The 23,934-nt window shown below is 38.9% G+C and overlaps 1 protein-coding gene across 1 annotated transcript in view; it reads left to right on the top strand.

The window, feature by feature from the left end:
* GCLC (glutamate-cysteine ligase catalytic subunit) overlaps window positions 1-23,934 on the top strand; it is a 50,373-nt gene that overhangs the window by 1,944 nt on the left and 24,495 nt on the right. Inside the window, exon 2 of the mRNA XM_045543759.1 lies at window positions 23,237-23,349. Coding sequence (XP_045399715.1) covers window positions 23,237-23,349 — 113 coding nt within the window. The remainder of the gene's footprint in view (window positions 1-23,236; window positions 23,350-23,934) is intronic.

Raw genomic sequence — 23,934 nt, 5'->3', positions numbered from 1 at the left:
TGGCATCACACTTGTGACATGTTGAATGAGTGAGTGAACTACCATTTAAGGTTCCTGCTGGACTGGGCACGGTGGCTCATGCCTGTAATCCTAGCACTCTGGGAGGCTGAGGTGGGAGAATTGCTTGAGCTCAGGAGTTTAAGACCAGCCTGAGCAAGAGAGAGACCTGTCTCTACTAAAAATAGAAAAATTAGCCAGGTGTCGTGGTGTGGGCTCGTAGTCCCAGCTACTTGGAGGATCCCTTGAGCCCAGGAGTTTGAGGTTGCTGTGAGCTAGCCTGACGCCACAGCACTCTACTCAGGGCAACAGAGTGAGACTCTATCTCAAAAAAAGGAAAAAAAAAAAAGAAAAAGAAAGATTCCTACTGTAAGATAACTAGCCATTCTTGAGCAATTCAAAGATAAAATTTTGTGCCTGTTTTGGCATTTATCTAGGTCTACCAAAAAAGGGGGGAAAAAAAAGACAATGTCTTTGCTAGTCATTATCCCAGATAGAACTACATCAACAGGAGACTTGCTGCACAGTTGTAGCATAGCAACTCACTCTAGGCCCCTCAGGCCTATCCATCTTTGGCCCATTTGCTGTATTCATGCAGGATCCTCCAGGAATCCTTAGTCTTATCCTTTTAAAAAGTGTTTCTCCTGTTGGCAGGAAGACCATTTAGAACTGTTTTAAGTAACTTGTAGTTGCATAAACTGGAGTGAGAAGAGCTGAAGAGTAGGGCCTTGAAGTACATGTCTCCACTTGGACAGGCTTCCATGGAGGGAAGGTTTGTAATAGGGTTGCCTCCTCTCCTCACTCCCAGAGATCAGGGGGAATGGGATAGAGTGGCAGTAATTCAAACTTGTAGTATGCATCTATAAGGGGAGACACCTGGGCCCAGCATTTCAGCCAGGTGATAACACTTCTGAAAAGATTATACTGGGCAGATCTGTGGAGAATTAGATTTGAGTTGTATTAAGACTCTAATAGTTGACAGGATAGCCCTGCTCTTACGTTAAAATGTGTTAAAGATGTGCAGTGAAAACTTTCCTTAGTGACTTTTGAGACTGCATCTCCGATTTCTTGTTCCAAATATTCTGTCATGAATGAAATCCAAAGATATAAATTGAATTTTAAAACTTGACTTGAGATGCTTTCTCTTTTATCAGCATTTTGCTAATTATCTTATGATGTATCCTTTGTATCCTCCTAGATTTTTTTCTTTTCCACATCTTCCTTTGCTATTTTTTTCCCCCACTAACATATCAATGTCCTTGGAGTGGGGAGGTTACTGCTTAACAGAAACCATAAGGTAGGAAAGTTGTCTTAGATGAAAAAAAAATCCACTGATTTATTACTTTAAATTGTGCTTTAATGATGTCTCTAGGTAGAGTGTAGAATTTTTGAGAAGAATAACATTCCTGCCTTCAAGTGTCGACAGTCCAGTTGGAATTAGGCAGCCTGACACAAAAGAATTAAGATTGTGAGGATTGCGCAGGTGGTTAGAAATAAAGAAGCCCCACCCTACTTTTTCCTACTTCAGTGAAACCTTGGTCTCCCCTCATTTCTCTCTCACCCTTGACCTGTGGGATGCAGATACTAATTCTCCATTGTGGTATCTTTACATTTCTTACGGATGTGATGTTCTCTGGGGAAGTCTCATGCCTGAGTATTTGATGATGCCTCTAACTATTCCTGTAGCATTATGTCAAGGTAATCTAATCACCCTTTCATGAGAGAGCATTATTTTGCAGGTCCTGATCCATTAGTGGGTTGAGAAATAAATTTAGAAGATTCTAACCAGGACTTTTTAAGTGTACAATATGGTATTGTTAACTACAGGGACAATGTTGTGGCAGATCTCTAGAACTTGTTGGCCTTAGGTAATTGTAACTTTGTACTCATTGATTAGCAATTTTTCGATTCCTGTGCCCCCGCCCCCAGCCCCTGGCAACCACCATTGTACTCTCTGCTTCTCTGAGTTTGACTATTTTAGATGCTTCGTGTAAGTGGAATCAAGCAGTATTTGTCCTTCTGTGACTGGTTTATTTCACTTAACATAATGTCCTCAAGTTTCTTCCAAGTTGGTCAACATATTATAGGATTTCCTTTTTTAAGCCTGAATAATATTCCATTGCTTGCATGTACCACATTTTCTTCATTGTTTCATCGATGAACATTTAGATTGTCTCTACAGCTTGGCTATTGTTAGTGCCACAGTGAACCTTGGAGTGCTAATATCTCTTTGTCAACTAGGACTTTGTAAAAAAAATGAAATGGAGTATATGAAGAATATCAATTTATCATACATAGTAAGAATATGTAAAAATTTTGAGTTCTTTGAGGGTATGTGTAAACATCAGGGGTGTATCAGGTTGCATGTAAATTATTTCTTACTGTGGTTCACAGTTAAGGGAGTTTGAAGGCCACAGTCTCACAGAAGCCTTCCTTGATGAGGCGAGCCTTTTGAAAAAGAACAGATTACCACTAATCTTCGCACATAGTGGGAATTTATTATTGCATATACTGAATGGGAGTCTAAAGACTGGTCAGAAGCCTAGAGGATTGTACAAGCGAGCTTGTTTTTATGCAGAAGCCTTGGGAAGTAACTCAGAAACAGGCTGGCGGCTGGGCAGATAAAAGTAGAGTAGGGTGTGGTGGGTGGTGTGGCCCCTGGAGATGAAGGATTGGCTCTGCTGGGCAGCAGGTTGTGTTTTGGATGTGATATGTTGGACTGTATTGGCATGGTATCAAAGTACTGCTTTTCGTGGTTTGGTGGTGGTCTTACAGGGCCATGGACTTGGATTAAAAAGGGAAAAAAATGAACCTTAAAACTGGTGATAGGTATGGTTGGAATGAGAGCCTGCCACTTTAGAAATGCTCAGCCCTACTTACTAGGACAATGTTTGTCTTACTAGGACAATATAAGAGATAAATATTTGGGGTTCAGTTTGTGTTCTAGTCCTAGGCCTGCCAAACTGCCTGTGTGATCTTGAGCCTTAGTTTCCTCATTTGGAAAATGAGAGGGTTGGACTCCTTCTCTGATCCCTTCCAGCTTTTACAGTTTGAATAAGTACAGTTTGAGTAATGTACATATTTCAAACCAGAATTTGTTACTCTTTGAAATTCACATGGATGTAATCTTTTGATTGCTGAGTAAAGGGAAGGCTGCCACCAATCACTGAGGTGAACAGAATTGTATTATAAATTGTATGCTGCTTTTTGGAACTCATTTTCCAGTGACAACCTCCCAGATGAGTGTTTGTTTCACTTTTAATATGACAGGTCTTAACCCTGACCACCATTTATTTTGTTTCTGGGAGAAAAAGAAGTTCTAACTCCTAGGTGCCAGGAAAATTTTGCCCAAAGACAGAGGGTGCCAGAGAGAGGTGAGGTTGAATATTCCTGGGTGCTCTGTTGTTTGCTAAGCATGCAAAAGAAATAAGCACTTCTCTGCACAGCTCATACATAACTTTTCAGATTCGAGTTTTGTTTTGTTTTTTTTTTCTCCGAGTTTTGTTTATAATCAGGGTGTGCACGTTAAAAGACAGATCAAGGAAATCTATGATGTAAATGTGCTAATAAATATGACTTGATTTTTGCTCATCACTTGTGTTAGCTGCCTGCCAGGCCTTTTTAGCTATTTCAGAATTGAAATCTGTCTGACTCCAGATCCATTTCTTAAACACTATTAAACCTATTCCAGGTTTTGGATTATTTACAATGCATGAGATTTCATCACATTCCTTTTACAGAGTTCTAACTGTACAGGTTGTAGAGATGTCAGAACACATTTGAAAACAATCAAGGGCTAGGTGTGGTGGCTTGTGGCTGTAATCCCAGCACTTTGGGAGGCCATGGTGGAAGGATTGCTTGAGGCCAAGAGTCTGAGACCAGCCTGGGCAACATAACAAGATCTGTGTCTACAAAATAATTAAGAAATTAGCTGGGTGTGGTGGCATGCTCTGTAGTCCTAGCTACTCAGGAGGCTGAGGCAGGAGGATCTCTTAAGCCCAGGAGTTTGAGGTTACGTGAGCTAGGATCATGCCACTGTACTCCAGCCTGGGTGAGAGAATAAGACTCTGTCTCTAAAAAAATAGTAAAAATAAAAAATAAATAAAAGCAATTGTGTAATTTTTCTAGTTTTTTTAACCCAGTGCAGTGGCTCTCAAAGGCAAGAAGGTAAATTATCCTCTATTTATCAGAAAGATTCCTGTGAATTTTGAGAGGAAAATACAGTGTCTTAAGTGTTTGAGTGTGTTCTTATGTATAAAAGCGAGAAGGAAGTTATTAAGGGCTGGTTGGTATATATTAATAATACCTTGAATTTGAACTTCCAATTTGCCTACTGAAGTGATTATTTAGAAAATGCATAACTTATTAATGAATAAGCTTATGATCCCATAAAAAATGTCTTGAGATATAAATCTAGAGTGGACGAAACCAGTCATTTGAGTCTAAGTGAAGGTTTTGTGTAGCCTTGAGCAAATTGCTTAATCTTTCTTAACTTCAGTTATGTCATTTATAAAATAGGGACAGTAATACCTTTCTTACAGGGTTATTGAGGTTAAATGAGATAATAGTGAAATGTTTTGCAAGTTAAGTAAAGACTCAAATAATAGCTTAAATGGTTTACTTAGAAACTTTAAAATATCTAATGTATCTCATTTAAATAGCCATGGTCCTTGGGAATGAGACACTCCATGTATATAGGAGTTTTTTCCCAACTAACTGAAACTTGCTCATTCAGATATAATTGCATTCCACTAACTTAGTCATTTTTGATGGTATTTCTGAATCGCATTTCAAAAATGTGTTGACACTGACTTCTTAGGATATATTGAGCACAAATTTTTTTTTTTTTTTTTTGAGACAGTCTCACTCTATTGCCCAGGCTAGAGTGCGGTGGCGTCAGCCTAGCTCACAGCAACCTCAAACTCCTGGGCTCAACTGATCCTGCCTCAGCCTCCTGAGTAGCTGGGACTACAGGCATGCTCCACCATGCCTGGCTAATTTTTTCTATATATGTTTTTAGTTGGCCATGTAATTTCTTTCCATTTTTAGTAGAGACGGGGTCTTGCTCTTGCTCAGGCTGGAAATTATTTTTTAATAGACGTTACAGAGATTCAGATTTCTTCTGTAGGTCATTAGGTATCCTATGGCACAAAATACAAAGTTGTTGCATCTTTCTATTTATTTTAGCTGTTACTGGACATTGATTCAACAGCATTTATTGACCTGCATCTGAAGTACAGTGGTGAAATCAAGGGGAAAAAGTGCAACATAACCGGTTAGAGCCTTCTGGTCATTTTTTTTTTTTTTGACATAATTACTTTTTTTTACCAAGAGATTCCTTTTTGAAGGTTAGGAAACCAGGTATCTGACCTTATGTGTATATTAGGAATTAAAGCTAAGAATTTAAGTTTGTTTTAAATGTGAGCTTGACTACTGCTTTTAGTGTTCATCTCATTTTTGTTTTTTTTTCCCTGTTATTTTTGTGTTATATAGTATTGTGTGGATTTTCTTTTTAAACTAATCTCATTGAATTATAATTACATACAGTAATATGCACCAATTTCGTACATCCAAGTGTACAGTTTATTAACTTTTAACAAGTATATATAACCAGGTATCTGCCACCACACTCAAAATAGAAAATATAAATATATATAAATATAAAACATATGTATAACGTTGGTTACATGCACTTTACTGTTATAAGTTTAGCAAATAGGTATAGCTGGTTGGTAGACGTCTTTGTGTAGTTCTGGATAAGTAGAGATTTTGCTGTACTTTAAAAGAATGAAGGAAGTAAAATGGAAGGAAAGGGTTTATTATTCTTGTATACCTACCTCCTGTAGAAAAATCTTTCAGTACTTAAAGTTACTATGACCCCACAGTATCATTGTTAAAATCCTCCCGGTGAAGACCTTTCTGTCTTGCAGTGGTAAGCAGATACATTCATCGATTAGTACTCTGTATATGGCCCCATTTTGAAGCATAAACCTAAGTAAAGTTCAGTAAGACCCTATATCTTAAGAAAAGATGTCACAATATTAATTGAGCCCCAAACATCAGAATTTGTGTTTCTGAACATTTTTACATAGTCAAGGCATCTGAATGTATTGTTCAAGTTAGAAAACTATATGTACACAGCATTACTGATGTTGCTGGTAATACTGGATGGACCATATCCTAATGAGCTTGCTAATTAGTATTCTTTGTTTCTACATTCATGATATAGCTGAGTTTTTTTTTTTAACATTTTAACAACTTTATTGAGGTATAATTGACATAAAATTAACTGCACATATTTAAAATGTACAATTTGATGTTTTGCTATATGTGTACACCTGGGAAACCACCACCACAATCAAGATGATAAACATATCCATCATTTCCAAAAGTGTGCTTGTGCCCCTTTGTAATTACTTCCTCTTCATACCCCCAGGCAGCTGATCTGCTTTCTGTCACTATAGCTTAGTTTGCATTTTCTAGGTTATTATATCTAGGAAATCATACAGCATATACTTTTTTGGCCTGGCTTTTTAAACTTTGCATAAATATTTTGAGATTCACCCATGATGTTGCATATGTCAGTAGTTCATTCATTTTAATTGCTGAGTAATGTTTCATTCTGTGGATATTCCACAATTTGTTTATTCATTCACCATTTGTATTATATCTAGTTTTCCACTATTACAAATGAAAGTTTAAAATGAAAATTAATATACAAATCTTTTTATGGACTTATGCTTTTCTTTATCTTAATTATTACCCAGGAGTGGCGTGTTTTAACTTTTTAAGGAAACTACCAAACTTTTCCAAAGTGGTCATACCATTTTGCATTCTTACGATCAGGGTACACCAGTTCCATTTCATTCACATCCCTGCTAACACTTAGTATGGGTAGTCTCCTTTAGTTTTAGCCCTTCTGATAATAGGTATGTGGTGGTATTTTATTGTATTTTTAATTTGCATTTCCCTAAAGACCAGTGATGTCAAGTGTCTTTTAACGTGCTTATTTGTCATTGTGTATATTTTTTGTGAAGTATGTTAAACATCATTTGTCTATTTGTTTGTTTTCAAACTATTGAGTTTTGAGAGTTATGTGTATTCTAGATGTAAGTCTTGTCAGATACCTGCTTTGTAAGTATTTCCTCCCAGTTTGTTTTCATTCTCTTAACAGTTGCCTGGGGTAGAGTGCAGTGGCGTCATCATAGCTCACTGCAACCTCAAACTCCTGGGCTCAAGCAATTCTCCCACCTCAACTTGGGTAGCTAGGACTACAGGTGCACGCCCCCATGCCAGGCTAATTTTTCTATTTTTTGTAGAAACAGGATCTCATTCTTGCTCAGGTCTCAAACTCCTGACCTCAAGTGGTCCTCCAGCCTTGGCCTCCCAAAGTTAACACTGTCTTCTGAAGAAAAGTAGTTCTTAATTTTTATGAAGTCCAATTTGTCCATCTGTTCTTTTATGGATCATGTTTTTGGTGTGGTATCTAAGTAAATCTTTGCCTAGTGCAAGGTCACAAAGGTTTTCTCCTGTGTTTTCTTATAGAAGTTTTATAATTTTAAGTTTTACATTTAGGTCTATGATCTGTTTTGAATTGCATATATTTTTGTGTATGATACAAGGTATGTATTAAACTTTTTTGGTGTTTTTTTTTTTTTGTGTGTTTGTTTAGAACCATTTGTTGAAAAGGCTGTCCTTTCTCCACAGCCGACAGAGCACTGCCTTTGCCTCTCTTTCTAATACCAGTTGTCTGTTTATGCATGGTTTTATATCTGGACTCTTTTTACTATTGTGTTGATTTATTTGTCTTTATGTCAGTCACTCTTGATTGGTACAGTTTTATAGTAAGTCATGAGATCAGGTAGTGTTAGCTTTCCAGCTTTATTCTTTTTCAATTTGTTTGACTTTTCCGGATACTTTGAATTTCCATGTGAATTTAAAATCAAGTTGGCAATGTCTACTAAAAAAAAAAAAATTCTGGGATTTTGATTGGGGTTGCATTGAATCTCTAGATCCATTTGGGGAAAAGTGATGTCTTAATAATGAGTCTTCGGCTGGGCACGGTGGCTAACACCTGTAATCCTAGCACTCTGGGAGGCTGAGGCAGGAGGATCGCTCAAGGTCAAAAGTTCGAGACCAGCCTGAGCAAGAGCGAGACCTCGTCTCTACTAAAAATAGAAAGAAATTAGCTGAACTACTAAAAATATATAGAAAAAATTAACTGGGCATGGTGGCGCATGCCTATAGTCCCAGCTACTCGGGAGGCTGAGGCAGAAGGATTGCTTGAGCCCAGGAGTTTGAGGTTGCTGTGAGCTAGGCTGAGGCCACGACACTGTAGCCTGGGCAACAGAGCGAGACTCTGTCTCCACAAAAAAAAAAAAAAAAAAAATGAGTCTTCAAGTATATGAACAAGTACATATTTCCACTGATGGTGTCTTTACTTTTTCTCAGCAATATTTTGTAGTTTTCAGTGTATAGGTCTTTCACATCTTTTTTGTCAGATTATCCCTGAATGTTTCCTAAGTTTTGACTCTATTATAAATGACATTATTTTTAAATTTCAATTTGATTTTATTGCTAGTGTATTGAATTAAATTGATTTTGTGTATTCATTTTGCAATCTTACTAAGTTCACTTTTTGAACATAGGGGTATAGTTCTAATAACTATTTAATGTCCTTGGCTGCCAATTCTGTCTTTGTCATTTCAGATCAGATTCGATTTGTCTTTCTCTTAATTTTGAATATATTTCTCTGCTTATTTGACTGTCTGGTAATCTTTGATTAGATGCTAGACATTGTGAACTTTACCTTGTTGGGTGTTTGATATTTGTATATTCCTGTAAGTATTTTGAGCTTTGTTCTGGAGTATGGTTATTTGGAGATAGTGTGATCCTTTTAGGTGTTGCTCTCCCAGTTTTTAAGGCAGATCCAGAATCCTCTTAAGTTTAGGGCTAATTATTTCTCTCTACTGGGGAATATCTTCATGAGTGCTCTACCCTATGGCCCTAAATTACAAGTTATTCCACCTGGCTGGTGGGAACATACCCTGTCCCATGCCTCACATGCATGTATTGATTTACTACTTAATCCTTGAGGGGAGACTCTCTATAGATCTCTGGGGTTCTCTGTGCAGCTCTTTTCTTTCAGGTGCTCGGTCCTGCGATCTCTAGTGGACTTGGTTTCCCTAGACCTGCAGCTCCATCTGCTCACAAGGACTCCACTGGGCTCTGCTTCACTTTCCTGCCTTTCTGCCCATGACCTAGACCCTCTCTCCAGGCATTAAGTTGGGACAATTATAGGGCACACTTAATTTTTTCTCCCAAATCTCAGGGATCTCTTCCCTTTGTTATCTGATGTACAGTGTCTTGAAAACTGTTCTTCCATCTAATTTTTCTCTCTTCCTCTATTTTTTTTTTCATTTCTTTTTTGTTTGTTTGTTTCAGGTAGGGAGGGTAAATTTGGGCCCTTTTACTCCATCTTGATTAGAAGTGAAGGTCTTTCCCACTTTTTCTATTAAGTCTTTCATTTCAGCTGTGCTCTCTTTTGTAAACTTTGTCCAAAGTCTGGCTACCCTTGTGGTTTATAAGATACCTGCAAGCACCTACAATGTAGCCAAGTTTTAAAGTCAGGATTTTCTTAGGTCTTAAGCTATAATGTTCGTCATTTATTGTCAGTGTGATCATCCTGTGGCTGGGTATTTAGTATTATAAAAACACAATTATTTTGAAAGTTTACATGTATTTTATGAATGAGCTTCAATGTGAAGTTGAGAGTCTAAGCCCCTGGTCTTCCCAGGTTGTGTGCTCTTAGATATGGAACTTAAATTATTTGGACTACAATTTTCTCATCTGTAAGACTAATCAAGACACCCTACCGTTTGGTTTTGAATTGTATGCTTATATAGATATATATTTTTGTTATTGTATCTTTTAATCTTTAGCTGTTTCAGAATGCTTTAGACTTCCTAGAACTTACGAAAAGCAGTCAGTGCATATGAGAAACAGTAGAATCCATTTTCTTCCCCTGTCACTGTTTGGGTTTTAGCATTTTCTTTGAGATAACATACTTTACTGGCAACTGAAGAAGTCATCTAATTATAAAGCCACAGGTACTGGGTTTCTAGAAATTTAGTGTGAGAGGTACGTAAGATTGCTGTGTGCAGGAAGGATGGCAGGCTTCCCAGAGGTGTGGAAGGATGAATGCAGTGAAGCCCCTGGCTGTACCAGGTGGGCAGGCACTGGGGCTCTGGCAGTGGCATATCTCAAACATATTAAGGACACAGGAAAAGAGCAAAAAGTGGTTTCTAACCAAAATAAATGCCACAAAGCCTTTGCATGTTTTTACAGCTCATATGATCCTTGAAATCTTGATTATAATTTTTGGAAGGAAACAGGCTTGACCCCGGTCAGCATATGAGTTTGGGTCACTTAGATAGTGTCACCGTGGCTCCTGAGTTATCACTGTTGTGTAGTGATAATGTAATGGATCGAGTGTGTTAAAGTGATGACCTTTAATCTCCACTCAATGGTTACGTCTCTCAGACATTGTTTAAAAGATGAGGATGCACATAATGAACCTCAGACTTCTAGCCAAAAGAGTTCATTTTTGATACATCTTTATAGGTACCAGGAAAACTTGGTTATCTAGGTTGGTATGTCATATGGCTAAGGTTCTCCTCTGTCAGATGATCTTTAGAGAACTTCCTGTATTAGGTTTTTGTGTCTGTTATGGTTAGGATTTGATAGTTGAACTTATTTCCACAGTAAGATTACAAAAGAACCCCCAGAACAGATGTTCCTGATTACATAAACGTTCATACAGACCCACTGTCATCTTTGTCCTTGTCCTCTCCCCCCAGATTCCTTTTTTTTTTTTTTTTTGAGACAGAGTCTCACTCTGTTGCCCGGGCTAGAGTGAGTGCCGTGGCATCAGCCTAGCTCACAGCAACCTCAAACTCTTGGGCTCGAGCAATCCTCCTGCCTCAGCCTCCCGAGTAGCTGGGACTATAGGCATGTGCCACCATGCCCGGCTAATTTTTTCTATATATATTTTTAGCTGTCCATAAAATTTCTTTCTATTTTTAGTAGAGATGGGGTCTCGCTCTTGCTCAGGCTGGTCTCGAACTCCTGAGCTCAAACGATCCTCCCACCCCCGCCTCCCAGAGTGCTAGGATTACAGGCGTAAGCCACTGCGCCCGGCCCCAGATTCTTTTTTTAGTCCTTTGGATTTAGTTAACTCCTTTCTTTTTTAATTGAATGCTGATTTATAAGAATTAAAACAATGCCATAAGATGAGAGACTCCATGACCCCTTTCCTAGAAACTAGTAAAACTCCGGGTTGTGCGTCTACCCCAGTTGTATTGAACACATAGTTCATGGGCTGGGGTGTCCAGAGCTTCACAGAGACAGTAAAGGTCTTGAAGTACCTGTGAAAGCCAGCTGGCACTTCTCTGAAGTGTTTGAAAGAGTCAGGGATTGTAGCAGTGATCTTAAACATTAAAAAGTTAACATCTTCTAAAAATAAATCTTTATAAAGTATATTTTCTAAGAACTGTACGCCTCAGACAAACCTAAAGGTTATTTGAGCGTGCTTCCTTCATTCCCCTCTCTAAGTGTTTACATATTGACCCAGACCAGCTGCCTAGAAGCTATGTTATTTTCTAACACACTTTTCTGCAGCCCTGCCTGAGCTAAGCGGGGTAGTTCTCTAGCCTGCCATTGTTGTGTTGTGTCTGGGGCTTATGATTTGTTGGCTCCACTACTTAAATAGAGTGAGAATTAGGAAGTAAACAAAAGTCCTCTGAGCACAAAGTCCATGCCTTTTACTCCTAGAAGTCTATCTCAGGCCATACCCAGAGATCACTTTCTCATACACAGTTCCTGCAAGCTCCATCGAGTTTCTCAGCTCAGGATAAACTGCAAGAAATCAGTTGAAGCAGAAGTGAGAGGGACCAGTCCGAGAGCCACTGCGAAAAGCAGGTCCAGATGTGGCCTCCAAGGGCCTTGCTAGGTTATAACTGTAGTTGAAGAAATGAAATTGCTAATAAAGTCTGAAGCCCTAATAAAAAAAAAAGTGAAAGTAATGTTTAGTATCTTCCTGTTGAAAGCAGAAGAGAATGTAATCAATTTAAGAAAGATTTCCACTCATATACATAAAACTTTTAAAGAGAATGTATGCTCTAAAGGGGTAAGCTTTGAGTAACAAGACGATTCACTTGAATAAAATTGCCTTCTTGGCAATGCAGAGTAAGTAACGTTCTATATTTGAGGGTGGAAGAAAAACGGATGGTCATACACTAACAGAATTTCCGGGAGGCATTAATTACAGAAACAGTAATTTAAGAACTGGTAGACATTTGTTTTTCTCTTATTTTATACATGATATAACTAAGGCCTAGGGACTAAAACACATTCTGAGTGGCTATAATTGGGGAAAATTAAGACTGCTCTGGGCAGGGTAACCACCTTGCACAACTCCAGGAGGGACCAGTATGGGTGGTGCCCCATGGGGGTGGGAATGGGAAGGTGGGTCACGGTGTTAGCAAAGGTCTCTCTGAAGAGGTGGCACTTGACTTGAGAGGCACTAGAGCCAGCTCCTTTGAGGGCTGTGGCAAAGTCTTTCAGGCAGGGGGAATCGAAGTGTTTCAGAGGCCCTGAAGTGATGGTTGGAGAAACAGAAAGAGGCCAGTGTGTCTGCAGCATGGTGGGGGGGCGGGGTGGTGATATGAAGGAGGCTGAGAAGATTAACCCTAGGGGTCTCCGGGAAGGGTATTGGATTTTTGGCTGAGTGTGAGCCATTGAAGAGTTTCAAGGAGGAGACTGACTTGACCTGCTTGGTGAGGGACCCTGGTCTGCCTGAGTGCAGAGTTAGACAGCGTTCCACACTACTAGCTTTCACTTTTGACTAAGACCGGTGCCCCCAGAACAAGTGTTGTGTCAAACAATATTTTCGAGAAATAGTACTTCCCTTCACGTGAGTGACATTCTGGTATTTCTGTTCTAGTCTATTAAAACATTTTTTGTAATGTTTATCGCAACGCACCATGGCCCACTAAGAGGTTAACCAGCTTTTAGAAAACACTTACCAGACACTATTCTTCCTCAATCAGAGTATCACTGCCCTAGAGCTAGAACATGGTAACCGCTAATACTTGAGTGGCACTGTGTACTTAATACTGTTTCAGGCACTTTACGCGCATTATTTTATGTAATCCTTCCCTAGTAGCCCTGTGAGGCTGGCATTACCCTCATTTTACAAAAGAAAAAACTGAAGGCACTGAAAAGTTACCAAGATTGAAACTGATTGACTCCAAAGCCAGCGCTTTTAACTGCTCCCCCCCCATACTGCCGCCCAAATGGGCAGAAGGAAACAAGCTCTGTGACAGTTTTAATGGGCTCCAACCAGAGATGAGATTGAGGGTGGAGAGGAAAAGAAGAAAGAATAGAGGAAGGGATGGTGGTAATGCAGGAAGTAGGCTTGTTTTAAAAATGAAAACGTAAATACGTCGTAGAGCCACAGATGCAGGCTTAAGCATTTTTTGGTACCAGATAGCCAGTAATTCTCATCTAGTGAAATGCCAGCACTCTTTTCAAAACAGCACCATTGAATATGCTTGGTAAATTTCTCGGTCTGCAGGACAAATGCGAACAAGTTTAGTAATGTGACCGCAGCCTTCCCAGCTAATCTTCTGCTGGCAAGCGAGCCCTGTGAAAAGGCAGATGCAGGACGAGCCCTTTATATGAAAATCAGGCTGACCTCATCTGATAGTTACGCAGCCTGTGCCAACCTCTTCCCAGGGCAGCAGGTAGCAGGCCAGAATCAGAGCCCCAAGTCAGGAGCTTTGACTTATCTTTGAGAGTTTCATCCTTTAACATGAATTTCAAATATGGCAGGGAGGGAGTTTGTATTAACAGGAGTCTAAATCTTCCAAATCCCACAGGTTAGAATTACTCTGTTGGTGGGATCTACTGTAATATCCAGGTATGACTCCTGAATAGGAGCCCGAGGCTGCCTCTGTGAGGTGTGGTTATAAAAGAGCATCTGTGCGCAAATGCTTATGATGGTGTGATGACATTAAACTTGGGGGTCTTGAAGCACTGTTGTCTTGTCACTGAGGGCATAGGTGTGCCCCTCTGAGCACAGTAGTCACTTTGGACTTAGAATTCCTGTTTGGCATTGGCTCACTTAGTCTCTTTAGAAAGCACTCCTTTTTTTTTTCTGTCCTTGTTGGATTGGTTAGTCTAACACCAGTTGCTATGAGTCAAAATCCTGAATTTCTCTTATTTCTCATAGGCAGTCCTTGAATTTAGGACAGCCTAATTTATAAACATACCTTAGAAGGGAATATGCTTGCTTTCTTGCTTGCTCAGCCCTAGAAATGCACCAGGCGCTGAGCTGGGTACCGCCCATAGAGGGCATGTGTTCTCTCTAGCAAAAGTCATGCCCTCATGCTACAGCCCTAAACTCTCTTGCACCTGTTGGGGAGCCACTGCAGATTCTCCATAGACCTCACTCCCTGTGGCACCCCTGCTCCTCTCCGGCTCTGGCCACTGCAGGGCTGTTGATCCAAAGCAGCCTCTATCTGGGACCAGGATACCCTCTTTCTCGTCAGCCACGTGGTGACTAGGACTCTGGTAGGGGAATATGTTCTCAGTAAAGAGCCAAGGAATTCACTTGTCTTTAGAACCCACAAGCTATAGTACTGAAGTACAGGTGTTTTGAGATAAGAACTACCTATATTTACAATATTGTTCCTTTAAGAGGAAATGTGTTATGGTTTAGGTTTCTAAATTGCAGAGTGCCTCTGCTGTGTTGGTGGCCACAACAGACGTCACCATTGGTAACTAGATGTGCTGTGTTTTCTGATGTTAATTTGTGTGAGCAGACTGGTTAGGTTTTGCTAAATTTGGTTCAGAAATAAGGTAAGAGTGCCTTAATGGTCTTTATTACTATCAGAAAATTATAACTAACATGCCTGAAGTGTGGTGGTACGATTTTTTAAAAATCAGCTAACATAAATTCAGAGGCCCAGAAAATAAATGTCTCATGCCATCTGTAGATTATGAAAGAGCAGATCTTTATTCAAGGATTTCCTTTGTGGCCACAGTAACGAATTAGCGTGTCTAAGTTTCTTGTGGGTTTTAGTCCAGTGCTGTCCAGTATAACTTCCTGCTGTAATAGAATGTTCTGCTCTGCACTATCCAATAGAGGTTAGAGAACTGAATTTTTTACTTTATGTTAATTAATTTTTAGTTCAAATAGTCACATGTGCCTAGTGACTACCATAATGGGCATGATTTTTTTCTTTCCTTTAATGAAGGGTGTCATTTCCCCCTTTATGACATTCATAATTTTTCCTGCAACTCTTGTTTTCTTTTTTTTTTTTAAATTTCAGAATATTATGGGGATACAAATGGTTACATAAATTGCTTTTGTACAGTTTGAATCAACATTATAAGGGTATCCATCACCCAGATAGTGTGCATTGTACCTGTTAGGTGTAAATTTACCCATCCCCTCCTCCCTGCTCCCACCTGCTTGATTTTCATTGAGTTTTACTACCATATGTGCATATAAGCATTGATCTATTAGTTCTAACTTAGTGAGTACATGTGGTTTTTGCTTTTCCATTCTTGTGATACTTAAAAGAATGGGCTCCAGCTCCATCTAGGTTAATACAAAAGGTATTAGTTCACCATTTTTTTATGGCTGGGTAGTATTCCATGGTATATATATAACACATTTTATTCATCCACTCAATATATGGGTGGCCACTTGGGTTGTTTCTGTATCTTTGCAATTGTGAATTGTGCTGCTATAAACATTTGAGTGCAAGTGTCTTTTTTATAAAATGTTTTTTCTTTTGGATAAATACCCAGTGGTGGGATCGCTGGATCAAATGGTAGGTCTACTTTTCGTTCTTTGAGGTGTCTCTATACTATTTTCCATAGAAAGTAGTTGTACTAGTTTGCAGTACCACCAACAGTGTATGAGTGTTGCTTTCTCTCTTGTCCATGCCAGCATCTATTGTTTTGGGACTTTTTGATAAAAGCCATTCTCAGTGGAGTTACATGATATCTCATTGTGGTTTTGATTTGCATTTCCCTGATGATTAGAGATGCTGACCATTTTTTCATGTGTTTTTAGCTATTAGCCTATCTTCTTTTGAAAAGCTTCTGTTCATGTTTTTTGCCCACTTTTTAATGGGGTGTTTAATGGCGTGTTTTTTAATTTGATGTTTTCTTGCTGATTTGCTTGAGTTCTTTGTAGATTCTGGCTATTCGCCCTCTATCAGATGTATAGCATGCAGATATTTTCTTCTGTAGGTGTCTGTTCGCTCTATTGATTGTTTCCTTGGCTGTGCAGAAGCTTTTTAATTTGATCAGGTCCCATTTATTTATTTACTTATTTATTTATTTTTTTGAGACAGAGTCTCACTCTGTTGGCCAGGCTAGAGTGCCGTGGCGTCAGCCTCTTTTATTTATTTTTGTTGTTGGTATGATTGCCTTTGGGGTCTCCTTCATAAATTCTTTGGGGTGGTCTTCATAAATTCTTTGCCTAGGCTGATGTCTGTAAGAGTTTTTTCCACCATTTTCTTCTTATAGTTCTTCTTTCATTCTTACAGTTTTCTTTCTTTCATTCTTAATAATTTCATGCCTTAGGTTTAAGTCTGTTATCCATCATGAATTAAGTTTTTGAGTGGTGAGAGGTGTGGATCCTGTTTCAGTCTTCTACATGTGGCTATCCAATTTTCCCAGCACCATTTATTGAATAGGGATTCTTTTCCACAGTGTTCTTGTCTGCTTTGTCAAAGATCAGATAACAACATGAGGATGATTTTATATCTGGGTTCTCTGTTCTGTTCCACTAGTCTAGGTCTCTGTTCTTGTGCCAATACCATACTGTTTTGGTCACTATAGCCTTGTAGTATAGCGTGAAGCCTGGTAAAGTGATGCCTCCCGATTTGTTCTTTTTGCTTAAGGTTACTTTGGATATTTGGGGTCTTTTCTGGTTCCGTAGGAAGCGTAGAATTATTTTTTCTAGATCTGCAAAAAATGATGGTATTTTAATGGGGATTGCATGAATCTGTAAATCACTTTGGTAGTATAAATATTTTAACAATGTTGATTCTACTGATCCATGAGCATGATATGTTTTTCCATTTGTTTACATCCTCTGCAATTTCCTTCCTCAGTGTTTCATAGTTCTTCCTGTAGAGGTCTTTCACCTTTCTTTCTTTTTAAAGTCTTGAAGTTTTTCCGCTTGGGCCTCATATCGCTAATCTAGGCATGTGAAGAATGTTTTCTCTGTTTGGGCCAAGATAATGTCAAGGAAGTTAGTGTACTTGATCCTATAGGAAATTCATTGATTTTTTTTTTTTTAATGCAGTGTTAAAATTGAAATTAATATTTTATAAATAAAAGGCAACCTGCTCTGTAAGCCAAAGTCCTAATCTAGGGTCCCAACAGAAAAACAGGTCAGGGCAAGGGCAGCATTTGTTTTGGTTTCTAAAAGTGTAAACTTCCTCTGGAGTGTATCATGTGTAATTCTGTGGTATGAATTGACCTTTCAAAGTAAGGGGGGAAAGCAGAAAAGCCTATTTTCTCAAAATATAGGAAACATTTTAAGAAGTTGATATTACATGAAACTACCAAAGTATTTTCTTTTCAGGACATAGAGTTGTTTAATTGTAACATATGAACAGTCACCAGTTTCCAATATCACCATGTATAAAATATCATATACACAAAAGCACACGCATTGCAGTTTCTACTTGGTACTTACTGGTCCCTCAAAAGCACTCAAAGCTTACCATGTGAAACAGTGGTTTTGATATTTGTGGTATCATCATTAGACATGTCTAATGTGAGAGTCCACCTTAAACCAAATACTGAGCCATATCAAATTTCATTACATCTGTATTAGGATCTCTTATTCAGTTTTCTGCTATTAATATTTAAATGCAGCTGCTCTTTTGGTCTTGTCATTCAGGTCTTCCCTATGGGTGATTACAAAATGAATTAGCCTCACTATGGCTAGCACCTGTTTAGATGCTCCAGGTTTGGGTGCTGTGCGAGATATGGAAATGGATGCCATCCAACTCTACAGTTGAGGGTGCTCAAAAAGTATTTGCTGTGTGAGGAAAACAGTGTTCTGGACAGAAGGCACAACCCCTAACTTTAAAACAGCTTATATCCTAGAGCAGGGACTATTATGGCTTGGTCTCTGCAGAGTGGTCCCAGTTGCTCTGCATCTCTGACAGTCCAGACAGGTGATCATGCTGCAGTCAGCAGTGCAGTGCCCCAAGGGAGGTTGCATGTATGTTTAAGGATTCTTAGCTCCTCACCTCTGCTCAGCCAGTCCCCATTCCAGGAATCAGCCTAAATTTACATGGCGCTTCCTCTGGGAAGCCTTCTGAGCTCCTGGACTGGATTTTAGACCCTGCTATATTATATATGCACAGCTCCATTTGGTCATTTTGAGCACTTACCCAGGTAATTCAGCTGTAAGGTGTTATTGGCTGTCACTCCAGGGTCAGCGTGAGCTTGAGAACAGGAGCCAGGTCTTTCAGGTGTTTTGGCACTGATTAGTCATCAACTCTCACTAGCGCCTTAATCATCAGAATAGTTGTGGGCTCGTTTAGTGTTACTGTAAGGAGAAAACTGGGTCTCTGAGAACCGGCAGGTGGTTCTAGCAATTGAATCAAAACTGCGTGGGCCAGTGAAAGAGAGCCAACAGTGGAATGGAGGAGCTGGCCATGAACCCCTGATTCTAGTGGGGGCTGCACACCCACTCTCCCTGGGCTGAGTCATGTGGAGCCCTTTACTGTCTTGCCCTCTTTGACCTGACAACCTGCATACAGACCCCTCCTAGGGTAAGAGAAGGGGAAGGTCCTCATGTCACCATCTGGGAGGAATGTGGGCCGTCACAGGTCATTGTCCCTCCAGAACTTGGTGATAAGTTCCTTCTCTCCAGAGGTCAGGCATGTGATGGCTTAAATATTTCTGAGAGGGGAGATGCCGTAGTTCTGATTCACACTGAAACTGACAAAGGAACTTCCTCAACGTATGACCTCCCTAAAGGGGAAACTGCCTGTAATTGGTCTGATTCTTACAGAACTAGATTGTCTTCTGATTAAGTAGTTTTTACCTCAAGGTAGTAGAAATTAAGAAATTTGTGCTTTATAAAATGTCTCGCCATTCTTCAAATTCTGACCTGCCTGAAACTCTTACCCACCAATATAGGGTATCAAAATGTTTAAAACAAAGGAAAATTTCTGTTTTACCCTAGTGGTAAATGCCATGTAAAGACAACGTAAATCCTAAAACTGTGAATATTGTCTGTTATCTCAAATGCCACAGATATTTTCCTGTCTACTCTATATTTAGCATTGTACTGAGTACTTACATTACCCTCAGTTAATATACTTTGTTTTTAAGGGCCTAATTTTAGATGAACATAAAATACCTCACCTTTGTTTAAACAACTGTGTTAAATGACTTGAGGATTATGTCCAGGTTGTTCCTAGCTACACTATATAACACATAAAGCAAAGTACATAGTCTTTTATATGCGTCTTTGTCCTTGATTCTACACCTTAGAGATATTAGTGACTTTCATCCTAGTCTTTTATATGTGTCATTGTCCTTGATTCGACAGCTCAGGGATATTAGTGACTTTTATTCTAGTAGGATAAAATTTAGCCTTTTAGCACTAGAAGTCTAAGGGATTTTAATTTCCATTTGTAGAAAAGATAGTGTATATTTAAAATATGAGTGTCTTACAAAGTGGATGGGTATTTTTCTTGGGCCTCTTCTCCCTCTTTTAAAAGGATAACTGATGGTTGCCAAACAACATTGTCCCAAAGTCACATCTAGGGAGTTGTGACCTATGTACTGTGGAGAATAGAGCTCAGTGGGTTTTTTTTTCTATTTCCAAGATAGTATGTTAATTACACTAATTTGAATTGGTTACTCTGCAGCCCGTTTATGATGCTCTTTGGCCATATGCTTTCAGAATTGTATGTGTGCAATGTATGAAAGAGATGTTGCTGGGATTCTGGGTTTATAGCCCAGATGCTATTCAAGGTTAGGAAGCTGATACAATTTAATCCTTAGAATCAATGTCGTGGTACAAAAGAGCCTCTGTTTTATTATTTTGTCTTTGACTTTGTCTGTTCCTCTCACTCTTTGGATGCAAAAAGGAAGTTTAGGATGAGGACAAAATCCAGAAATCATAAAATAAATCATTGTGGCTTTAGGTGTTTTATTAATAGGAAAGCGTTATCTTAATGCATTGTTTTTCATTATCACGCATTATCTAGGTTACTGAACCAAATCCTGATTCAGCTGTAGTTTGGCTTTTATAGATTTAGTTAATGATTGGTATGCTCATATGAACTAGAATTGGAAATAAATATACATGTGTTAAGGTGGCAGAGGGAATAAAAACAAAAAGCTAAGAGGTTAAAGATCTACTTTAAGGACTGATGCAGAAGGATCGGGGTGACTACAGAGGATGAGTACCTCACAAGGCCCTGAATTTGAATTTGAAAAATATTCAGGAAATTTGTATGGCTTCCGACTGAACTTAGCATTTATTGAAAATTAAGTTTGTTTTTTCCTGTATTTGGTAAATATTCTGTTGTTTTTCTGTTTCATTTGCTTAATGAGATCATAAAGTGATTATTTTTTAATTAAGAAGAGTTTGTTAACATTTTTAAATGTCATCCATTTGGCTGATATTTAAAACTCATAATGAGTTTGAGCTTTTTGGTTCTTTTGCCGTACCCTTGCTTTAAACTTGTGGGCTAAGAGTGAATTTGAAAACTAAGGATTTCAATTTTTTCAAAAGTAGGAAACTAATGAAAGTTACTGAATTTAGCTTATATAATTGCTGCAAAAGTTATTGTTCTTTTTGGTAATAAATAAATGATGCAGACCCAGTAAGCCAGAAAGTATCTGTTTATCTTTCTTTAGGAAGCATGTTATCTGATTAAGAGGATAACTTAATTCAGGTAGCAGATGATGCCAGGCATATGTGTTGGAGTCAGTGAGTGAAGGAGAAAGATTCCTTCTAGCTGGGAGAGTTAGGAATGCTACACAGAGCAAGTGGGCTCTGTCCTGGGTCTAAGAAATGGGTCAATTCATATGTTTAAATCTATGACTGTAACTATTAGTTACATTTCAATTTCTGTGATACAATGTTAGGCCCACTTCATAAAATTGAAGCATAATCAATCTGAGGTATTTCCAGTCCCTATTATTATTATCTTTTCCTACCTCATGTAGCTTATAACACTTTTATAAAAAGCTTATCATCACTTACCAAGATTGGCATCCTCTATAGTCCTAGCAGCAAGGTATGCTGGGCCTTGAGGCCAGGCAGCGCTGCTTTCAAATCCCTGCCTGACACTTGTGGCATTGGGTAGCTTACTCAGGTTCTCTGAACCTCTTTGCCCACCTGTAAAAAAAAGTGGGCGATCATGCCTACTTTTGCATGCTAGGTTTAAAGGTTAGGATCCATATATGAAAGCATATCCTTTCTCATTATGGTCACTTAAACATTAACTTATTTCTCATACTTATGATCTTTTCATGTATCCCTCCTGGAACTTAAAGATTCCTGTTCCGTAGTTTTAGCTGTTGAGGAGTCATAGATCTGTAGATCCGACCTGCCAACCTGTACTTGACGCAGTTCCAGATTCTTCAGTCATTTGACAGAGTGATTGTGTAGGTGCAGATCTCACGTTTCTGGTTCGTGTACCTAAATCAAGGGGTCTTACCCCTTTCTTGAACTAAAAAATTCTGATGGGAAACTAAACTTACCAGTAAGGCAACTAATAAAAATGAATTGAAAGTTTATTTTTTGTGGTTTAAACCTGCTGAGCTATTTCCTATGGTTACTAACATTTTTTTCCCTCTTTATAATTATATTTCTTAGCTAAAGGGCAAAACATTCTCTGACCATTTCTGTGTGGTGGGGATGGCTGACCCAAGTGCCTTCCAGGACCAGACAGGTCCACACAAATAAGGAAACAGGCCACTGCAGACAGTGCATACGCCCAAAAGAGAGCAACCCAGCTGCAGCCCTGCAGAGACAGGCATAGTGCTGGGCTCCTGGATGTTGTTTTTAAGACTGAGAATCTGGATTTACATGTGAAATATCAGGGAGGTAGTGGATATACTGTTGCCTGCCTGTGCCCCCTTTTTTTTTGTTAACTACCGTTGTAAGTCAAACCAACTACCTCGTGGACTGGTTTGCCTGTGGGACATCAGTTTGCCACGTCCTCTCTACAGTAACTATGTTGGTGCCTTGTGTAAATGGCATTTTCAAGTGATAGTCTGAATAATTCAGTTCCATACCTTTTCACTTACATACGGATAATGGTGGTTTTATTTCAGTCTCAGGTAATGATTCATAATCTTCACTATTCACACCAGCTGTCATGATTTAAAGCGTGCAACTTCAGGGAAAACAAAAGCAGGTTCTAGTTGTATTCTGCCCGGAAGAGTCTTACTTTGGTATTTAACTCTTTATCAGAATTCCACCATAAGGTATCATAAAAAATGCACTGGTGCACCCTGCGTTGTAAATTTTATATGGTTTCAGAGTGGAGAAGTTGTTTTAAATTGTTTGTGACAAAACCAAATTGTGACAAAACCAAATTGTTGAAACCCCTAGAGCAGCTTCGTCATATTGATGTATTTATGATTATGGTTTAACTCTCCAAAAGTGGAACTTGTAGTGAGATAATTAAAAAATCTGCCAGTAAGTTAGATATAATCTGCTGTGATAGGAATGTCCAGTAACCACTTTCTTAAACTTATAATAAGCCAACTGAATATATAGTAAGCCATTTTAAATTTTAAAATGCAACTTCTTTACAACTGCAATTTACAGACCCTTAGCTTTGAAACCCATCTCTTTTAAAGTACATTTTGTGAAAATGGATATCTTGACCTTTCTATAGGGCATAAAGTAGAATAGAGGAGAGAAAGGATGGAAGAATAAGAGTTCTTGTCCTCCAACAATGCCACTATTGACTGACCATCCTCTACAGGTTTTCATATTATGCAAACAAATACTTCTTATATCCTGTAGCGTAAGCAAATGTGGCTGTCTCAGGTTATTGGGGATCCTTCCCAACCTTCACATTTCCCTGCCTTTTTCTTCTGAAGATTACAGTGAGCGCAAATCTGGAAGAATGTTAATCTTTCTCGCTTTTATTTTCAATAGGTGGAATACATGTTGGTATCTTTTGATCATGAAAATAAAAAAGTCCAATTGGTCCTGTCTGGAGAGGAAGTTCTTGAAACTCTACAAGAGAAGGGGGAAAGGACAAACCCAAAGTAAGCTGATGTGTTGAAGGCCTGTTTCTGAAACTGTTGGAACTACTAGAACATAGAATCTTTTCTCGGCTTTGCAGGAGGCAGGATAGGATAGCATAGCAGTTAAGAGTGCAGGCTCTGGTTCCAGGTTGCCTGGCCTTCAAATCCTGATTCCTCTACTTAATAGCTGAATAACCTCAGGCAAGTTACTTGCCTCAGTTTCCTTGCTTTAAAGTAGAGATAATGACAATACCTACCTCTAGGGCACTAGGATTAAACACATTAATATATGAAAGCATTGTGTACAGCCAACTAAATATTAAAACTTGTTATTAAGCATTTTTTGGGGGGCAAAAAAACCACATTACCAGAGCATCACTGGGATCAGAAATCATGGTGCAAGATAAAACTTGCAGATGGGTTTTGTTTGGCCAGCATGATGTTTTTGAATATTTTTTTATTTAAATAGATGAAGAGAGGGAGGGAAGGGGATGATATGTATTCTCCAGTTCATTTTCTACTCACTAGTTTCTGGGAAGCTGCAGTTGGGTTTGGACACCTATAAGGCCTCATCTCCTTTCTAGCTTGTCCTGGACAGTGAGTCCC

Source organism: Lemur catta, chromosome 2 (genome assembly GCF_020740605.2).
Source record: "Lemur catta isolate mLemCat1 chromosome 2, mLemCat1.pri, whole genome shotgun sequence".
Taxonomy (NCBI): domain Eukaryota; kingdom Metazoa; phylum Chordata; class Mammalia; order Primates; family Lemuridae; genus Lemur; species Lemur catta.
The sequence above is the reverse complement of the archived record's forward strand: the minus strand, read 5'-3'. Positions and strand labels throughout refer to the sequence as shown.